General features: G+C 36.0%; 1 protein-coding gene across 2 annotated transcripts; it reads right to left on the bottom strand.

Moving 5' to 3' along the window:
- Positions 1-1,537: 1,537 nt before the first annotated feature.
- On the bottom strand, positions 1,538-20,540 carry LOC118270670 (rho-related BTB domain-containing protein 1). 2 transcript variants are annotated; one of them, XM_050697851.1, is made up of 20 exons: positions 20,127-20,540; positions 19,098-19,280; positions 18,241-18,344; positions 17,504-17,587; positions 17,247-17,360; positions 16,629-16,836; positions 11,711-11,803; positions 10,860-11,015; positions 10,358-10,443; positions 9,838-9,964; positions 9,123-9,260; positions 8,085-8,108; positions 6,066-6,179; positions 5,354-5,524; positions 4,545-4,732; positions 4,104-4,164; positions 3,626-3,759; positions 3,120-3,241; positions 2,401-2,536; positions 1,538-1,932 (listed from the first exon to the last, which is right to left on the bottom strand). In XM_050697851.1, exons 2-19 carry the CDS (start codon positions 19,275-19,277, stop codon positions 2,418-2,420), a joined length of 2,223 nt encoding a protein of 740 aa, XP_050553808.1. In that variant the 5' UTR covers positions 19,278-19,280; positions 20,127-20,540; the 3' UTR covers positions 1,538-1,932; positions 2,401-2,417. The 2 variants fall into 2 exon arrangements, with proteins under 2 accessions (XP_050553808.1, XP_050553809.1); XM_050697852.1 differs by lacking the exon at positions 8,085-8,108.
- Between the last annotated feature and the right edge of the window lie 182 nt (positions 20,541-20,722).

Raw genomic sequence — 20,722 nt, 5'->3', positions numbered from 1 at the left:
TATGATAGATCTCTCTCAGGTATCTTAAACTATACGTGTTTGAAGCCACATAATAGCTGATTTTTTACAGATTCACGTTAAAATACTCTCATTCAAAACTTAGTTTTACTACTGTATGTGAAATGAAACTTTTAATTTAAAGTGAGAAGAATTGAAAACGTATAATATAGTTAAATATCTAACGTCCGAATACTGAAATTTTAAGTTGTTCAGTCTATTTTTGACGTTTGAGTATTTGAACATAAGAAATTGAAAACAATTTTGTTGATCTTACAGAAGTAAATTTAGATTTAATTAAACCACAATTTTAAATAAGAGTATTTTAGAGACAGCAACACCAAACGCAGAAAAATATTTTTCTCTGGCAACCCCGATAAGAAATAGTAATTACCATCTTTCTGACACAAAATTCGTTCCAAAAGATCCTAAACTTGATAAACTACAAGCACCAAGCTACGCTAATTTCAAAACTGCGCCCTTTATGCTATTTTAAACCTTATTTCTTTGTGTTAACGACTCAAATCGTACAGGCGGTGTAGAAAAATATACATTTTGAGTTACAAATTATATGAAATATTTTTGAAAATTAATTCTAAGCGTACATTTAATACATAAATCCTTATACTTATAAGATGGCAAGGGTACACAAAGTAAATACTTAACCATTAACAAAGCCATAGTGAACTTTTAGAAACCACTTTTAGAAAACTGCTACAAATAAAAAAAGTAAAACAGTGTAAACGAGATCTTAAAGTCTAAGAGTTTGAGCCTAAATTCGCTTAACTTAGCCGCGAACGCAACTCAATTTATAATAATGGAAAATAGACTAAAACTATTTTTAATAAGGTCGAATTTCGCTCTGCGCTTAGTGACCGTATTCTGAGGCTGGTGTTTTACTTTCTTAGAAATAATTTACCAAACGGATATACAATACAAACCTTTATGCTACAAGAAATATATTTTAAAAATGATTCCAATACATATGTATAATAAAAAAGTTTCCACTACATAATAATATATAAGGTTTAAATAAATAAATAAGAAGAAAAGTAATACACAATTGTTACATATTATATATAAACCAAATACTTTAACCAACAAACATTGTTCTCAAACACTTTCATAATTGACTTCTGATCATCATTTAATTTAGCGCAAATGTTTTATCTTTGCGCAATTCTATAAAACTTTGCGCAACCAATATTATACAGTCGACTCTAAAAGTTATCACGAGGTCTCTAGAAAATCTTTTTATATTTTGAACTAAATCAATATATTTTTATGTACTTGGAAATTCGAACGAAAAAAAAATGCTTTTTATCCAAATGACTTCGAACTTATCGGCGTTAAACTCTCGATAGCTCAAAGTTACAGAGAGAAAGGGTCAGAATTTACAGAGGTAAGTAATTATATTCTTTTTTTTAGCATTGATAAGTCTGCGTTTGGCTCCCAACCCACTGTCTGCCAGAAAATGTGGTCGAAGACACGCACACAGACTTAGAAAGTACCTATTCACTCCGACCTTTAAAAGACCCGGGCTATTTTTCTATTTCCCAGGAAGAATAGAAGTCGGAAGGTTGTTCCATTCCCTGGCTGCACTGATTAGGAACGTGGATTTGAACCGTTTCGTTCGCACCCAAGGGAAGTCCACTCTGTAGGGATGATAGTGGGCCGATAAATTTTGGGTATAGTTTAAACGGACGATCACTGTCGACTGTACTTGCGCAAATCTCGAGATGTCAGAACACCAGCCTCCCTCGATCGGAGCCGTGTATTATATTATTACATAATAGTTCCATAATATATATTAGTGCAACGACAAGTATTCTAGTGAGCAGTGTTTAAGTGTAGACGTGGAAAAGTATCAGTATAGTCAGTATTGTGCTCATGAAGCACATCGATACTGGCAGGAGCACCGCGAACCGGAGAGACCTGGAATTAATTTGATACCAATTTAAAAATTATAGAAGTCGTAGAAATTGACGGTCCATTGTCTCTGCCCACTCCCATGGGAGACAGGCGTGAAGTTATGTATGTATGTATGTTGAAAATTATATTATTATCATTTATTACTTATAAGCTCTGGTGTGAATTGAAACTAATAACGAAAAGTTAAATTATTTGTATTTTACTTATGTTCTATTTGTTGAGGTAACAGTAACTCGACTACTTTGCTGCTTATAAATGTCCATAGCATGTCTTGAAGCAAGTCTGGTCACCTTATTAAGCAGTCTATAATGCGGTCGAGTATTGTCGAACATTTTACTAGTGCAACTTCTGTGCTGGGCCGTTTAATAGTTACTAAAGTAATCAATAAAGTGTCTCTGAGTACGGCCAGTAAGTGCGTGTTAGTGTCAAAGAGTGTACAAGGCTGTGAATAAGGTAATATTTAGTAATTACCTCCAGTAGGGCAGGTGTCAGAGCGGCGGCGCGTCCTGTGTGCCCCCCGCGGCCCCCGCTCCCCCCGCGTCCCCCGCGCGACACAGCGCCGTCGTCACGTCCGCGCCGCCCGCCTCGCTGGCGCGCCGGACCTTGCCTACATAACATATTATGACATTCATAACATAACCAATGCACAAAAACTCAAATACCCCACAATCCCCAATCTCCAAAAGGCAACACCCTGTAACTCATCTGACGTTGCGGGGCCAAACCAATTGCCCCCGCCCAAGCCCCCATTAGCCGGTCAATAGATGCTACTGTTTTTGCTCACCAGATGACGCAAATGTAACAGCAAGTGGTGGTTTTGTCCAATCACTACAGCTGTCTTATATTGAACGTCCAATGATATGATAACTTATTCCCTATTGGACGAAAAACGAGAGTTTTGCACTAGCTCGGCCAAAATAGACGTAATTAAGTTGCAACATTGACGTAATTCGCATACCATTTTCAAGAAAAATTAAAAAACTGTAAGTTGGACCTTTTGACCTTGAATTTTTTTGCAAATGTGAGATCAATGTGGATTTTTCATTTTTTGTTTATAACGATGTACTTAACGTCTATGCCAATTTTCAGCTCTGCGAATTACATCAAGGTCAAATGTCTATCTTGACCGTGCTATAGGAATCTAAAAAGTTGTTGTGAGAATAAGAGAGTTTTATAAAACATGTACTTACTAGAAAAACATAGGCAGCCAGTCTGTTGATTGGCTTGCAGAGAAGTGGTGGGCCGTAGCTCCTTCTGTTCTTTACTCTGCTCGTTCACACACTTCTGATAGTAGTCGTACTCTTTCACGTACCTTTAAAGTAGAATAAATAAATTAACGAATTTGTTATTTATTAAGTAGGATCGTGACAAATTATCCGGTCAAATCTTTGCAGAATTTGGGACGTGTGTATAAACAATTATTATTAGTAAGTTAAGGCGATCTGTAGTTGTGCATCTTGTTAGAGTTGTTTGTCACTTAACAATGACAAATATATTTGTAGCTATCTTAACAAGTGGAACGCAATATGGGTCACCGCTGACCGTGACGCGACGTTAGCGCAAGATTTGCCTACAAAGGTTGTCTGGAAGAAATCACCATTGTGTGATAAGACTGCCTAAGACTTAAAATGTATGTAACCTAGGCTACTTAAATGTGTACAATAAAGCGTATATAAATAAATAAGCAGTGTATTACCAGACGGGCGGCCACCGGTTGTCGGAGAGGTAGTCCCGGGAGGGCTGCGACAGATGCCGGGCGCGACACACGCGGTCGTACGCCCCGCACAGCCGCCACATGCACCAGTCCGCCAGGTTGTGCGCGTTGTGCAGCTGCAACGAAACATAACCTTTCTTTATTCAAACAATAAGGTTTATATTACAGTTTTGTATGGCCTCGGATTCCATAGATGCAACAGTTTCTTCTTCTCCTCTAATAATATCTTCTGATATATTACGTTGCGGGATCCAAGACAGTTATTCATATCCATGAAAATATCCATGGTTGTATCTTTTGTAGTTCCTGGCTGACACATCACATCCATACCCGGAAGAATTATTCCATGCGCAAATCAAGCCGAGTATTTGCTCTGCGCAACCATTGCGTTAAATCTGATTTTGCGCAAATGTTGCGCAACTGTTTTATTACTAAAATGTATCGTTTGGATGTCACTCACCTTAACAGGCTCTAGGAGTGACAGTGCTATCTCAACAACTTGATCGTCATCACCACATACTCTGCGAACAAGGAAGGAATCTTTAATTACACGCGTTTTGTTAATAATAACTTAATTGATTTAAGATAATGCAAGTTGATAAAGTAAAAAATAATGCTAATAATTTGTACTCAGAATCTTTGGGGGCGTGCCGGTTCTCGAATGCGAAGTTTCGTTTAATCTTAATTTCAAATCAAAAACTATTTACTTATCTTTATTTAATTCGTTCATTTTTGAAAATTGCAAGGGTCGGACGAAACTTCGTTTTTCGTTGAATTAGAGTAGGCCTCCAGTTTACGCAAATAAATGTTAAGAACGGCAGGTAACGCACTTGTACCTTCTCTGGTATTGCAGGTGTCCATGGGCGGTCCATAAAAAGAAAGATTCTATCATTTGACTCACCGATCTCTCTGCTGCAGTTGGTCTATGACCCTAGCCTCCACGAGATTGACGAGGCGGTTCATACACAGCCTGTTAGCTAGCTCCAACAGTTCCAAACACCGCAGGGGGTCCACCGCTGGTATCTTATCGCTGTAGATGTAGCTTAGGAGAATGTGGAACGCGTACATTTTCACACCCGGGAACGATATCTGGGAAGAAAGTGTTATTTCAAAGACGTGTATTTATATGATTTTAAATATGTATTATAACTTTAAAAGTTATAAATACAAAAATTCGATGGTTTATTGAAGATACTAAAACTTCAAGGTTTGATTTGTATTTTCAATTGACTATATTAACTCTGATGACTGTTTAGTCGTCATTAAGACATCAATAGTAGTAAAACAGGACAGATATTACTTTCGAAGTGTAGTAACAAGCCAGCTAATAGAAATGTTATATTATCTCAAAATCAAATACATCGCGCAAAACATCCCGTTGCGCAACTATTGCGCAAAATCTAATTTCAAATAATTCACATTCAACCCCGATAATTGTACACACGGATATACATCGAGCCGTATTAGACCAGTTTATCATGGTCTCGCTTTGTATGATCTTTCCGCACATTCGACGGTCAGTTTATACTAAGTTATTAAACTTATTGTATTTTTTTTTCTTTTTTTTCTTTGTAGTCAATTTTAACCACTTTATCTGTATAATGTATGGGCTTAAGCTATAAAATTATGCATGCTTTTCTAAATAAATAAATAAATTAGTTTTGCATGTGCATGTGTACAATAAACTTCTATACATAACAGTGTACTTACCACCCTAGAAGTGCTTTCCCTGAAGTGTCCCTGGAACATGGCCTTCATGGGATCGCAGCGCGCCATGAGCACGGCGCGGTGCGCGAGGTGGATGCCGTCGTCCAGGTCGAACGTCACGTCCGCGAACAGGGCGCGCTCCACGTACATGTCGCGGAGACGACCGCCTAGAGGCTGGGGGGAAATATGACGACAAGTTTAAATACCGGTTTAACTAAAATGGTACTAATGTAAATGTCTAGGTTCTACGTCCTTATAGCAGCGAACCGTACGGTTAACTGCCTCCTGCTGTTGGGTTTTCCACTTTAATATGCAACCCCGATACATCTGCTATGGCAACCGCGTCAATCGATACGAACTCATGCTAAGTAATTTTAGCATTGCAAGTATAAGTTAACTACCAATGACTGCACAATTGGCGCGGTGGCCGTGCAACGTGTGGCGGGTTCGATTTCTGCACGGAACAAGTCTTTGTGTGATCCACAGATTGTTTTTCCGGGTCTGGGTGTTATGTGAATCTGATATTGTATATTTGTAAACGCACCCACGACACAGGAGAAAACCCAAATGTAGGGGCAACGTTTTAAAAAAATCAAACAAGGTGTGTGTATACTCAATAAAAATATTACTAATCTAATGTATTCTTATTCCCTGTTTGATATTATGAGGATATTATTCCACAAATCATACAACAACACCCAATGAATGGACTCACCGTATGAAACTGCAGCATGAATCCCTTGTCGAACAACAGATGTTGGTCCAGTATGAACTGGCTCAGTTTGGTGAGCTCATGGAAGCCTAGCAGTTCCGCCGCCTGTCTGATCTCCTGCACAACGTAATATTGCCAGTCACCACATACTGCCATATACTAGTTACATGACAAGGGTGATTTTCCAAAAAAATTACAACAATTTAACGACGTCATTATTCTCAACCAACAGTTAACAATTCTGCCGACTGAAACACCAAATTGGGTTTCAATAAATTAAACTGTGATACTGCTCTCAATCAATCCAATAAAAATAAGCACGATAATAAGCTACCACGATGCTTAACATGGGAGAATAATGATTTGTTAAATAAAAGTTAAAGCTTTTTGAAAAATCACCCACAAACTCTAGCTAATGTTAACAAAATCCGACATTACTAAATACTTATGTTCTTGTACACCCTGCTAATATTTTTTATCGGGGACAATCAATTTTAGGTTATCAGATCATCACTAATGGGGCCAGTAAGGTCGATGCCTGACGGGGGCTGTGAATGACCTAGCGGGTTACCGGGGCTCCGGCTCGAAATAAGGATAGGAACGGGGGGTTTTTAGTCATTCAGTCTGACACTCTGTTTCACGCCAGTGTTATATGATGCCGTGGTATTACTTCGGTCTAGCCAACCCATTCGTGCCGAAGCATGGCTCTCTCTAGACTACATATTTGATTATTATTTGCGTTTTCACCATTAAATTGATACATCAATTTTGAAAACTAAATTAAAAAGATAAACAAATGATTGAAGAAATAATCTTTAGACCGGTGGAGTGGAGTTTATGATTTATTTTTATATGGGCTCTCAGACTACGGAGTTATAATTCGGATTTCTTTAACATTAGCACGAATCATTATAATTAGTAGGTTTATTAATAATGTATATGGTGTAGCAATATTTTCAGCTTTAGTCGGACTATCGCCAAACAATATTTTTTTAATGATAAATTAATATGATTTTTCTGCAATGCTAAGATAGCAAAGCCTTAAGTGGCAATGATTTGTAATATTTTACACGAAAGTTATAAAACATAACGAAATAAGAGAAGTTATAAAAATTAAGCAAATATACTCTAAAACATGTGGAGATTTTTTCACGAAATTATCACTTACCTTTAAGTACAAAAGAAAGTATTTATCGAAATCTTATTAAGTAACGCTTGTTAGAAAATAAAATGGACCAAGGTCTCGTGGTTGGGTAAAATATAAAATATTTTTCATGAATTTGGTTATCAAGAGTTATTTCATCAAATTCGTGAATAATATTTTGAGCTAAATGCGTTAAAATGGTTTAATATCCAAAGCTAAGCGAAGTTGAAGGTGTATGCTAAGTTATGAAGCTATTTAATCAATATAAGTGATAATATCTAATGAATATAACATATGAATAGAATGGTTTTATCACACTTCCTCAGGTTTTGTAGTACGAGTATTTATTTTGTATGACATTGCCGTAATTATTGATTATTTTCTAAAATAATGGAATTAATTTAACTCTTCGAGAACGCTCGACTAGTTTCAAGCTACGGCCGGGACTCATAATTATACAGGTTCAGGTTAGAACAGGAAATTATTTATATTGTACTAGTCTCAAAGATTTATTGTCTCACCTTTTAAGGGAAGCCCAGGGTAGGTCCCTGGACAAATAATTCAAGACCAAATTTTGCCAAATCGGTCAAGCTGTTTTCGAGTTTTAGCGAGACTAACGAACAGCAATTGATTTTTATACATTGAGAGATTCGGATCATGAGAACCGAATGTATGAAAAACCGTAGTTATGTTTGATAATACACAAAACCTCTAGAGAGTGCAATAAAACACAAATATGATAGACTACAAAGTAAATAAAAACACATCAATAAAAAAATGGGTGCTGATTATTTTTTTATAATAATAATAATGGTCGAAAATTAATAATTATGAATTTGTTTTTAATGGCTTGATTAATTTATTGCAATAGGGTTTACCAGTAACAATCCGATAGCAGCCGACTGCAAAACATTTTTGTTATTATAAAATTATTAATTTTATATATATAATTTTAATTTTGCAATATATTTTATTTTGTGGGTAATACATAGAATAAAAAATGGAAGCACAGAGTAGAAAAATATTAAATATAAATTAATATAATTGTAATGCTGTCTCATTATTAAAAAAAAATACTGAATGACTCTTTGTGTGATTGTGTGATTGTATGTTTGTAAACATACCCACGACACAGGAGATAATCCTAGGGTGGGGCAACGTTTATTCTTTTAAGACCAATATATAATTTAATTTTAAATTCTTTCAAAGAAAACACTAGTGTAGATACTAGTAATGAGATTTTTAAGGATTTTTTTAATAATGAAACAGCATGAGTATAGCCGAAGTTATTTAACACAATTAATAATAATTACTTAAAATACACATAATTGTAATAAAATATAAATATATTTAAATACTAATACAAAGCCAAAGCTTGTATAATATTAAAATAGAATAATAGATAAGTGGTTTAGTGATAAAATGACTGCAAACATTGATTTTTCTAGTATATTTTAGATTTTTAACAAGTTAGTAAGCCGATAACATGATAATTAATTTTATATGTCTCACGAAAGTTAGAATAGAAATTATTAAATATAAAGTATTAAAAAGTATTAAATTAAGAAAGCCAACGACATCGTTATTTAACTAACTTAGTATGGTTTGTGTTAAAAGACAGTTGAAAATAGATTGATAGGTAACAAAATATTTTATTATGAAACTCTTAAACGAAATTAGTTTTATAATAGTCTTCAATTTAATTAAAAATCTAGTAGTCACAGATGTTGCTTCATTATTATAGTTCAATGGTTCTACATTAAATCTTATTATAGTCATATAATATTTAAAAGAAGCATCAAAAACCCAAAATATCTTTCACCAATATTCCAGAACACTCTAAACATCACTTAATCACTAAACCACATAGAAAACAAACCTTATATCTATACATTTAGAGTTGTATATCCACTGACCTGTTGTTTGAAGGCGCTGCTGTCTAAAGCGCCGGTGTATATGAAGTTGATGATCTCTTGCATGACAGTCTGTGATATTAACTTGCTCATAGTAACTATGGTTTGTGTTTGGGAGGTCGCGTGTTGGATTTTGTCGCACTGGAAGGAATATAGAGGGGTTTTTAATATGTTTTTTTTAAATATGCAAGGGGTAAACGGAACCAACTGTTAAAGAATGCCAAATTGGCATTAAGTCTACCATTGTATCAATGTACATAAAGTGTAAAAAAACCAGGTGATGGTAAACTAAAATTCAATGTTTGTTTTATGTAAAAATAGTCGGAATAGCTGACTGATATTACATGAAAACTAAAAACATTAAGATTATAAAAACAAAAACATATTGTAGCGTTTTACGGGATGATCCGTTTACTCCCTGTATTTAAATTTATGTATGAACTTTTAAGTTACAAGTATCGGTTGTAACTTAAAAGTTCATACATGTGTTTTACTAGTTCCCCACCTTATGCGTGGAGGGATTAGCTAAATCTTGGTTGGTAGTTTGTTGTTGGGCTTGAAGATAGTTAAAAAACTATCTTGAAGAATGATGGGGATGTAAAGTACTTCGGTTTCTTTGACCACGAGGGTGATGCCACATGTGTGTGACTTGGACACACACATATAAACTAGTAGCTTACCAACTATCAATAACCAAAATTATTTGTTGTGTAGTTACCTTGACAACTCTAATGGAGTTAATGGCCGGATGGTTGACCTCCCGATACAAGTCCGGAGGCTTCTTACAGCTGTCGCTCAGAGGCAGGATCTGACACGACGAGCGACGCTTTATCTGATCCCAAACCCTGGAAGTATAGCAGTTACATTAGGTATACATATTGTCTTCAGATAGAAACAATATAAATATTGTAATTAGGTTCGCTAATAGTACAAAAGGATCATAATCCTCGAAGAAGCTGTACGGATATCAGTTTTTAATATGGGTATGAATATTAAACGAAAGTACGTTCGGCGCTCTGATTGGTTGGTTATCTCGAGCCGGCAAATCAGAGCCCCTACTTGAAACGAAAAACAAAATTGTACTAAGGGTGCTGATCCTTAATTCACATCTCCAAAAGATCGGCAATGCACTTGTAACTTCTTTAGTTTTGCGGAGTGTCCATGGTCGACTTCAGGTAATTCATCTGCTCGTTTGCTGCACTAAAATACCCAAGAAATGTTACATCCTGTGACTTTACCTCATCTGTTTCGCTTGGTCCTGTCGTATCAAGTACTCAGTGTCCTCGTTGAACTCGCCCGTAGTCGCCTCGCCCATACTGCTCACCTGCAAACGATTATTTGTTTAACATTTTGATAATTGTTTAAACTATTTGAATGAGAAAGTTATCATTCTGAAATTATGGTAATCTTTATTGTCACGCCTTTTAATCCCAAGGGGTTGGCAGAAGTGCACACTACAGTACGTAATGCCACTGTAAAATGTAAATTGTTGTTGTATTTGTTTTTAAAGTCCCATGGGGGTGAACCTATATTGCCATATACTGGACACAAGTATTTTAAGCATAAAATACTGATCAGCAGATCATGATAATGTATAAAATTAAATTGATGATGTGTATATGTCTAGTATATTGCTATTTGTCGTTCTACGTGGAGGACTAATAGACTAAATCGACTGATGATGATGATATGTCTATAATAGACTTTAGTAAAACTGTTTTCCTGTATCAGTATCCGTACCATGCTGCTCTCGCTGGAGCTGCGGGCGAGGTCGGCGGAGAGGGTGACGGCGTCCGTGGCCAGCAGGCGGTGGAAGGCCTCGCACGCCGCCGCCAACATGAACCGGTGCACCGGGAACCCCTTCGCGCCGCATATTATCACCATGTCCGAGAAATACTGGGGGGACAAATATTATATTGGTTATAACTATTATATAAAATATGACCATAAATGCACAACTGAACGTGCAACTCTTCAATAAGAACGAAAGTAATACCATGAACATAAAAATAAATGGCTGTGACATACGGACGGACGGACAGACAGACAGACAGACATGACGAATCTATAAGGGTTCCGTTTTTTGCCATTTGGCTACGGAACCCACAAAACTGCCGTGAAACAACGTGCTCGCTTGTTTTGTAGCCCTATGAGTGAGATTACTAGAGCCCTAATCCTTAAAATCCAAGCCCCCAAAAACACGGCAATGTACTTGTAACTCCACTAGGGGGCTTGCGGGTGTCTATTGGGCCATCAGGTGAACTGTCTGCTCATTTGTCGCCCTATATCGTAAAAAAGTTAGTGAATAGAGTTTAACTGATTATTACATTGGACCAGAGAACATAGTTTTCGAAATTGACGTTCTAAAGTACCTTCCCGGTCTATTCGAAATAAATAATTTTGATTTTGATTTTGAAATACGTTACCTGCCGTTTGGGATTTAGGGATTTAAGGATAAAGAGATATGGGGAGGGCGAATTGAGCTCTCAGTAACCTCACTCAAACACTCCAAACGGTCGAACCAACCCATTCGTGTCAAAAAATGATCCTTATTAGAAATTATTGTTTTTATTTTAAATGAAATAAGTTACCTGTTGCCGCAGTAGCGTGGTCATGTTCTCCAAGTACGTGCTGTTCACCACCGCCACCTCGGGCTCCATGGGACGAGGGGGGCGGAATGGGGCCTGGACAATATTACATTTATTCTTAAGGACGCGTTCTCATAATTGACAGGTATCGAATCGCATCACTACATTGACACGACTCTCGACAATACACACATACGCACGGATAGCTGCGGAAATTATGACAAAATGAACTTGATACTTTGAAAGTTTGAATATTTTCTTACTTTCTTTTTTAATATTTTTATTTTGTTTAGTGCGTGCGTAGACTCAAATGTTTTGTGTTATCTGTTGTTCAATTCCGTTCAGTGCCGAATTTGGGCTCGGATTATTCGATTGGTGTCATTTTCATAGTTTTCGGAAAGTAAGCGTTCGAAATCAAAAATCAAATGGTGCCAACGCAAAACTAACTTTTTACATGCTTTTATTTAGTTTCATATGTAAAGGATGTATGTATGTGTGTTTGTTTGTATGTTTCTATATAACCGACCTCTTCCAACTCGATTTTTACCCATTTTAAACGGACCGATTTCGTTCAAACTTTGTAGACTTATCAAGGACCGGTGGCAAATTAATACCTCGTAGAAATTAATCAAGGGTCAGGAATCCCTGACGTGGACACTTAACAGCCCAGATGAACCTGAAGAGATATGAATATACTATCTTAAGAAAAGTTGTTCAGCGTGATGAGCACATTTTAGCGCCATACGAAAATCGAGGATGTAGAATCCCTGACATGGACTCCAGCCCAGCCGAACCTGAAGAGATTTGAATATACTTTCAACAAAAGATATTTAGCGTGATGAGCACATTTTAGCGCCATACGAAAATCGAGGATGTAGAATCCCTGACATGGACTCCAGCCCAGCCGAACCTGAAGAGATTTGAATATACTTTCAAGAAAAGATATTTAGCGTGATGAGCACTTTTTCGCCATATCTTTTATACTAATTATTCTCATAACAATACTAAATTTTCCGCCTACTGTTAGTATTAATATTATAATTATTTTGTTCGGTTCATCACAAAAACATGTTTTTAAGTTTTTTTAATCTACAATGTGATAGGGGTGGGACTTCTAACCCGTTAAGGCTGAGTACTACATCTAATTTTATCGACAAAAAAAATAATATGTGGGGTTGAACCCCTAATTGAAAATATTTAAAAATTGTGATTTTTTCGGTAAAAATAATTCACAAATGATTTTTTTCTCACCAAAACATTATCAAAAATTTGAAAAAAGTAATGAATTAGTTAGCCAAGGTTATTAGCTACCGTTTGTCGTTTTTTTTTTGTTTCTACGACGCATACAACCTTTGATATCAAAAAAAGTAAAAAAAATATTAAAATTGCCATAATTTTAAGGGGAGGGGATTCGACCCCTTCGACCCCCGACTTTTGTCGATAAAATTAGATGTAGAACTCAGCCTTAACGGGTTAGAAGTCTCACCCCTATCACATTGTATATTTTATTATGGTTTTATATCAATGGTTTTCGGGGTCGCCAAGATAAAAAAAAACAATTATGGTAACGAACGTGACAAGACCTGGGTGGAACAAACAAAGAAAATACATAAAATAAATTAAACATCAATTCTTTATTTTCACGATATTTGTTTGAATATGCGAGGAATGAGCCCGTAAATTCATATTTCTTGCCTGTCTTGGGTCAATTAATTCCGGAAGAAGACAATTTTTATAAAATCGAATGATTCACTCCGTATTCGATATTAGCGACCCCAAAAACCACAACAATGACACTCATGTCGAAAAATGACAATGCCAGAATCTCTATAGAGCTTTGTCCCACCAAAAAAATATAGTGTACAGACATGCCAAATGTAGCATTCTATTGCTGCTCTATTAGTGATAACTAAAAACATGATTAAAAGCCTTTAGATCTTGCGGTTTCTATATGAATCTAAGTACAAAATATTACATTTAGGTTAGGTTAATTGCAGTTATAATGGTAGAAATAATTAAATTACAATGCTATCATAGGGTGTTTAGCTATGAAAGGAAGGAATGTCATCACTCATCACCAATATCACCTTTAGTAATCCTACTTTAATTCATAATCATAACGAAACAACAATGTAAACAGAACAGACAGAGCGAATGTCAAATAATGACTTTTTGGACATAATGACACACGATGTAACGAAACCTCATTGGCGTGCGCCAATGAGGTTTCGTTACATCTAATCACCAACGTTCAAACACGAAATCATAATTATAATATGCATTCATTATAATATATATTATAAAAAAAAAATTAACTAGCAGTATGTATTAAAACCAAATTCATATTAAAGTTCGTACACATTACATTAATAAATCTTTTTTTTTATTGAATTACTCGTTTTGTTCATTGTGCAAGCGTACTAAGAAACGCAGAGGGTCGCGATAAATACAGGAAATAGGCCTTGGGTTTTTAAAATTCTTTTTATTTCCTAATTTTTATCCGCAAGTTTATCAGAATAATAATTAAGTAACCAAGGGTCTTATTTTCATTGCATAATTTTGATTAATTTACATTTTTTGTACATTGATGAAATTAAGTGGGGCAGGATCTGGCATGGTCATTTATATATTTATGTCGGCGCCATCTTGAACTTAGATTTTCACTTTATATTCGTTATAAGCGACCCCAAAAACCATGAAAATGACACCCATGATGGAAAGTTGGCAAATCTAGTCGGCGCCATCTTGGATTTTGATTTTGACTCCATATTCGCTATAAGCGACCCCAAAAACCATGAAAATGACACCCATGATGGAAAGTTGGCAAATCTAGTCGGCGCCATCTTGGATTTTGATTTTGACTCCATATTCGCTATAAGCGACCCCAAAAACCACGAAAATGACACCCATGATGGAAAGTTGGCAAATCTAGTCGGCGCCATCTTGGATTTTGATTTTGACTCCATATTCGCTATAAGCGACCCCAAAAACCATGAAAATGACACCCATGATGGAAAGTTGGCAAATCTTGTCGGCGCCATCTTGGATTTTGATTTTGACTCCATATTCGCTATAAGCGACCCCAAAAACCACGAAAATGACACCCATGATGGAAAGTTGGCAAATCTAGTCGGCGCCATCTTGGATTTTGATTTTGACTCCATATTCGCTATAAGCGACCCCAAAAACCATGAAAATGACACCCATGATGGAAAGTTGGCAAATCTAGTCGGCGCCATCTTGGATTTTGATTTTGACTCCATATTCGCTATAAGCGACCCCAAAAACCATGAAAATGACACCCATGATGGAAAGTTGGCAAATCTTGTCGGCGCCATCTTGGATTTTGATTTTGACTCCATATTCGCTATAAGCGACCCCAAAAACCACGAAAATGACACCCATGATGGAAAGTTGGCAAATCTAGTCGGCGCCATCTTGGATTTTGATTTTGACTCCATATTCGCTATAAGCGACCCCAAAAACCATGAAAATGACACCCATGATGGAAAGTTGGCAAATCTTGTCGGCGCCATCTTGGATTTTGATTTAACCTCATGTTCAAAATAATATAACGAAACATTCTATATTCAGTAAAGTGTTGCTCGTACAGAATGTGTAAAAAAAAACATACAAACAGCCGAACATAGTACCTCCTCCTTTTTGTGAAGTCGGTAAAAATATCAAGATTGGTTTGTGAAGTATAATATCAAATATTTTGTACTCGTACAGCGATCTTTTTCAAGGCCATTTTTTGTAACAGGCGACGCAGCGTCCACCCACGACAGCGCTCGAGCGCAGACTGAAATTTCATTTGACATTTTCTATCCAATAAATCTAAATAGTAAACAAATAAAATAACCCTTATTGCTACGCTTTAAAGTTGATGTCTGACAGCAAAATAGGAGAAAAAATTAAACGGGAACTTTTATTTATTTCCGAGACAATTTGAAATATTTTCGTAATTTTTTCCCAAGGTATAATTTTTGATTATGTCTGCTTCCCCGGGATATTTTTTTGAGATTCAGAATTATGCGTGTAGTAGCAGTAAAATGTTCCTAAACTCAACCCTTTTTTGTCAATTTTGTGTGAAGAGGTAAAGAAAAATCGTGTTTGCAATAATAAAATATAACTTTTTTCACATTACAAATCAATATTTTGGAGATAAAGAAGTGATCTATCTATTGTAATTGTTAGTTATGTTCAGTTAAGTTTCTTTTGGTCGTAATATGTACTGAAAAATAGCTTATTTACGTCAGATTTGAGAACGCGTCCTTAATAAATCTAAAATATAAAATTCTCGTGTCACAGTTTTCGTTGAAACGGCTTAACCGATTTTGATGAAATTTTTTGTGCTTATCCGGTATCTATGAGAATCGGCCAACATCTGTTTTTAATTTCCCTAAATGTTAGGGGTAGTAACAACCCAAATTTTTTTAATTTTCCGCGGACGAAGTCGCGAGCAGAAACTAGTATATTTATAAAAAGATGATAACTTTAAGTAATGTAATGAATAACATATTATTAAGAACAACATCTACAGCCTAAGTCAGTCCATTTTTAGTCAGTAAGAGTCTGATACTCCTTCTCGCCTAGCCCAAGGCGGGAGAAATCATTGGATGATTATCCCCCTTAAAAACTAACCCTCTACGTAAAGATTTACCATAATCTCCACGCTTCGCAAATACTTTGGAAGTAACAGTTTAGACATATTATCAACATATAAGTACACAGCTGACCAAAGGGCCTCGCAAACACAGGGTTAGAGCATTAATCACCACGTTATTATGGGGTTGGCGATTACAGACTTACAATTAGAAATTATAAATCAAATATGAAGTCTGTGTCTACCCATGTGAAGAGCTGGAATGGTGAAAAATATAATTATACTGCTTACACATACTACATAATTTTAACCTACCTGTAACAAAGGTCGTTGAACCCTCTTCAGGTTAGTCATCCAAAACCGTTGCTGTCTCCTAGCAATCAAGGCAGCTCTGATGGCGTTCTCGAAAACCTCGTTGACTCCATAGTAAGTGAATACCGATGTCTCATAGTAATATATGCCGAACTCATGCGCTAGGGCGCGACCCTGGTCCGGCATTACTAGGTCACTTTTTCTTGGAGCCCTGTAGGATTTAAAAGAAGATAATATATTAAGTCAGTTTTTGTGTTATAACTTTATAGTTACGTTTATATGTTAAACATAATGAATGAATTAGATAGGATGGCTTATTAATGTAAGTCATATAGCTTAAATGTCTGTTTGACGAAGTTGCACGATTAGTTTCAAACTATATCTGGGGCCTTTAATAATAATCAACGCGGTAAACGCGCAAACTCATTAATTAATTGCATCCGATTAATTAGTAATTGGGCCTCGGGAAATCTCACTCACACAACGAAACACAACACAAGCGTTGTTTCACGTCGGTTTTCGGTGAGGCCGTGGTATCACTCCAGTCGAGCAGGCCCGTTCGTGCCAAAGCGTGGCTCTCCCACACTTGTACATATATATTGTTTAGAAAAAATTACTCACCTAATAAAAGGGCTGCGGTCTTTACAATAATTTAAATATGTTTCGTCTCTATACATGTAGCGTAGATCGTTTTTACATCCCACTAATAAAATCGGTGTATTAGGGCAGAATCGTCTGAAATCAAATAACAAAGATATAGACAAAAAATATTAAAAATACTAGAGCTGAAAACTATTCATTCAATTTTCAACTTTACATCCTAATGATAAGGTAGAAAGTCTATTAACTAAAATCTGTATTGATGAATAATACTTTACCTAATCTCGGGATACCACATAGCCCCACAGTTCCTCAAAGATATGGGGTTTGTTATAGAAAAGCAGAGGAGAACTACATCAGATCTGAAAGCAAAAGTGTAAAAATAAGTATTGCATTACAGGTAAGATTCCTAGGGGCTCTGGAGCAGGTCTACTTAAAGGACCCGGTGTCCCTTACAGGTGTAGAGGGTGACCACCAGAGTGATTTTAGTTTGGTAAAAATCCCACACTCCCTAGTCTTTTATCCCTAAAAAGCTAAGCACCTTTTAAAGGTTTCCCACCGTCATAAAAAAAAAAAAGGTTATATGCCCAGACAGAATTACTCTGTCTTTTCTTTATCCAGCTAGCTCTGGCCTATTTATAAAAATATTTATTGGGTTCAGTACTAAATACTAAAAGCTTAAAAAAAAATTGCAGAAATAAAGATTAGGTTTTTCGAAAAATTCTCAGTATTGGCAAGTACCCTGGCATTGTCCAGTATATGGTAATAGGCTAACATATATAATAGCTAACATAACAGTATATAGTAACACAAATAGTGAAAAGTGTACAATGTACAGTGGCATTAAGTACCACACTGTGCACCTCTACCTACCCCTTTGGGGATAAAAGGCGTCACGTTACAAATAAAGAAAAACATGAGCCCCTTTGGGGCCTTAATTAGTTGGATGGAACAACTCTATTAAGTTAAAGACAATTGACAATAAAGAAATTTGTTAAAATGTTCATGATTATACCTTCCATAAGCGAATCTTCTATCTTTTTCATGGTCTCCAAAGGTGTCCCATAGACGCAGTGATACATTCACACCATCAACCACTTCCCAAGATCTTTCTAGCACCTGTTTATAAAAAAATAAATTAATTACAAGCTGTTCACAACCAAGTCATAGTCTCAAAATCAGATCATGACTATAGAATTCAAAATATTCTTCAGATTTGGTTATATGATTAACACAGTGACGGGGTCACAGTGTGGCTCAGGGCTATCTGGGTGTTATGTTCATGTGAAAATGTTTGTTTGAAAACAACAAAAAATAAATCGCATGGAGTAACTATGTACAACAAGTTTTAGTTTCATACATACATACATATCGCCACGCCTTTAATCCCTGAAGGGGTAGGCAGAGGTGCACATTATGGCTCGTAATACCACTGTGTACACCCACTTTTCACAATTTATATTGTGAGTCCCATGTAATAGGTGGTGAGCCTATTGCCATATACCGGGCACATTTCCAGACTCCGTGCTACCACTGAGAAATTTTCGAAAAACCGAATAAAGCCCAGTGATACTTCGCCCGACCCGGGAATCGAACCCGAGACCCCTTGCCCGGCAGTCGCAGTTGCAACCACTCGGCCAACGAGGCAGAGTTTTAGTTTCAGTGTTTCCAAAACGGTTAACATCTATGACATCGCATCACATTAACAGCCTTTAAGTGGCCACGGCTGAACAAAGGCCTCTTCTCATACGACAAAGGTTTAGAGTATGATGTTTAGATGAACTTCAAAATGTTAAAATTCTACTGTGGAAGTGTGAAACATTAAAAAAAGCATGATTATCCTAAAATTCTATGAATAATTCAACAACTCACATCTTTATATATCCGGTACTGGTCTATAGCCCACACGGTCGGTACATGTGTGGTCATGAGCTGTGACAGCGACACGTGCTTGTTGCATGCCCGGGCACATATCAGCCGAGTCTTGCCCACGGCCGTGTCTCCCACCACCACGCACTTCACCAACTCCTGGTGAGGCTGCTCGTTGTCCATGATCTGAGAAAAATAAGTTAATGTTAGGTTTGCATCGAATAAAGTATTACATATTGGGTGTTTAAACTAGGACGCTTGACCGGCGTGATACCACGGTCTCACAGAATACCGACGTGAAACAACACACGGTTTGTGTTTCGACATGTGATTGTGATTACCGGAGGCCCAATCCTCCTACCTTCTATCTTTAAATCTTCAAGTCCCTAACTGCAATGTCTTTGATTTTTTAAACTACTGAAAAATTAAAATATGAAATAAAAGGCAAAATAAAATAAATGAAATAGCTTATAGCTACATACCAATATTTAATACAGGAGGCTTCATTTTTAAATTAATTAATATAATTAAAATTAAATAAAAGAATAATAGGTTTTAAATTGAATTGTTGGAACAAAACAACAAAATTAATTCAAATTTCAAAACATTCGAATCCCGAAAATTAAAAAAACAAACGACTGTCAAAATGTCAACTAAATTTTGACAGTTGACTGTCAGTACTAATTTTGAGTTTAAAAATTAAAATCACGTTCAATATAATAATTTAAAACATCCACCTCTTTTGTCAATTTCCTGCTTTAGAAACTTTTGTACTTTGTTATATTAAAGTCTTTTATTGAAAACGAAATCGTGAACAAGTTTTATGATGTCTGGTACTGACTTTATGACTATGCAGATTTATTTTATAGCTTGTAGATTGTATAACCATGAAAAAGGTCCTCAAAATGTCGGTAAAGAAAGTATTAAGAATTAATTATAATCTTTCTAATATTTATATTAAATTAACACAATTACACCTATCCACATTCATGAAACTGATGGAATGATACAGCAAGACTTTAATTCACTTACGTTTTCTTCAATGAATTCTTAATTGATTCATACACTTAAAAAACCTTTGTGACCACTCAATTTATTTGAACATTATCACTCACTAACACTAACTAATAACCACTAATACTGAACAAAATCTGCATTATGCCGTTTAGATAGGTATTATTCCAAAAAAGATTATCTTTTCACGATATTTGAGGCAATGGAGTGAAGTTGATTTTGTAGCATTGCAGTGATCTGCGCATGTTGGACGTCTTGCGCAGAACTGTAAGACCGTGTACAGGGCAAGTTCATTTTAATTTTGTTATTGACAATTTTAAGTCAACGAACTTCGTCGCTATTGTTGAACTTTGAATATCTTGAATACAGCAGCAACTCAATACGCACAATTACAGTGTACAATGAAACACGTACCAATTGTAAATAAATACTTCCTTTCCTTTGCAGAAGTTATGGACGCGTTCAGTGTTCACTTATAAAATTATTCACAATGTCACTTGAATCTCTATGTACTTAAACTCGAGTTTGGAGACGATGTTATATGTCTACGTAACAGTTTAGAGTTAGGGAACACCATGTAAAAAGTAACTTAATAATTTAGTAAGAAATGCCAG

Source organism: Spodoptera frugiperda, chromosome 13, assembly GCF_023101765.2.
Source record: "Spodoptera frugiperda isolate SF20-4 chromosome 13, AGI-APGP_CSIRO_Sfru_2.0, whole genome shotgun sequence".
Classification (NCBI taxonomy): domain Eukaryota; kingdom Metazoa; phylum Arthropoda; class Insecta; order Lepidoptera; family Noctuidae; genus Spodoptera; species Spodoptera frugiperda.
This window is presented reverse-complemented; position numbering and strand designations above follow the sequence as displayed.

Bases quoted from the DNA above. Each gene is read 5' to 3' on its own strand.
- LOC118270670 (XM_050697851.1), bottom strand. From the start codon at position 19,277: ATGGACAACGAGCAGCCTCACCAGGAGTTGGTGAAGTGCGTGGTGGTG. The intron at 9,965-10,357 runs GTAAAGTCACAG...CTATACTTCCAG, and splicing joins GACCAAGCGAAACAGATGAG to GGTTTGGGATCAGATAAAGC. The intron at 6,180-8,084 runs GTAAACCCTATT...TACGTTGTGCAG, and splicing joins CTGCTATCGGATTGTTACTG to GAGATCAGACAGGCGGCGGA.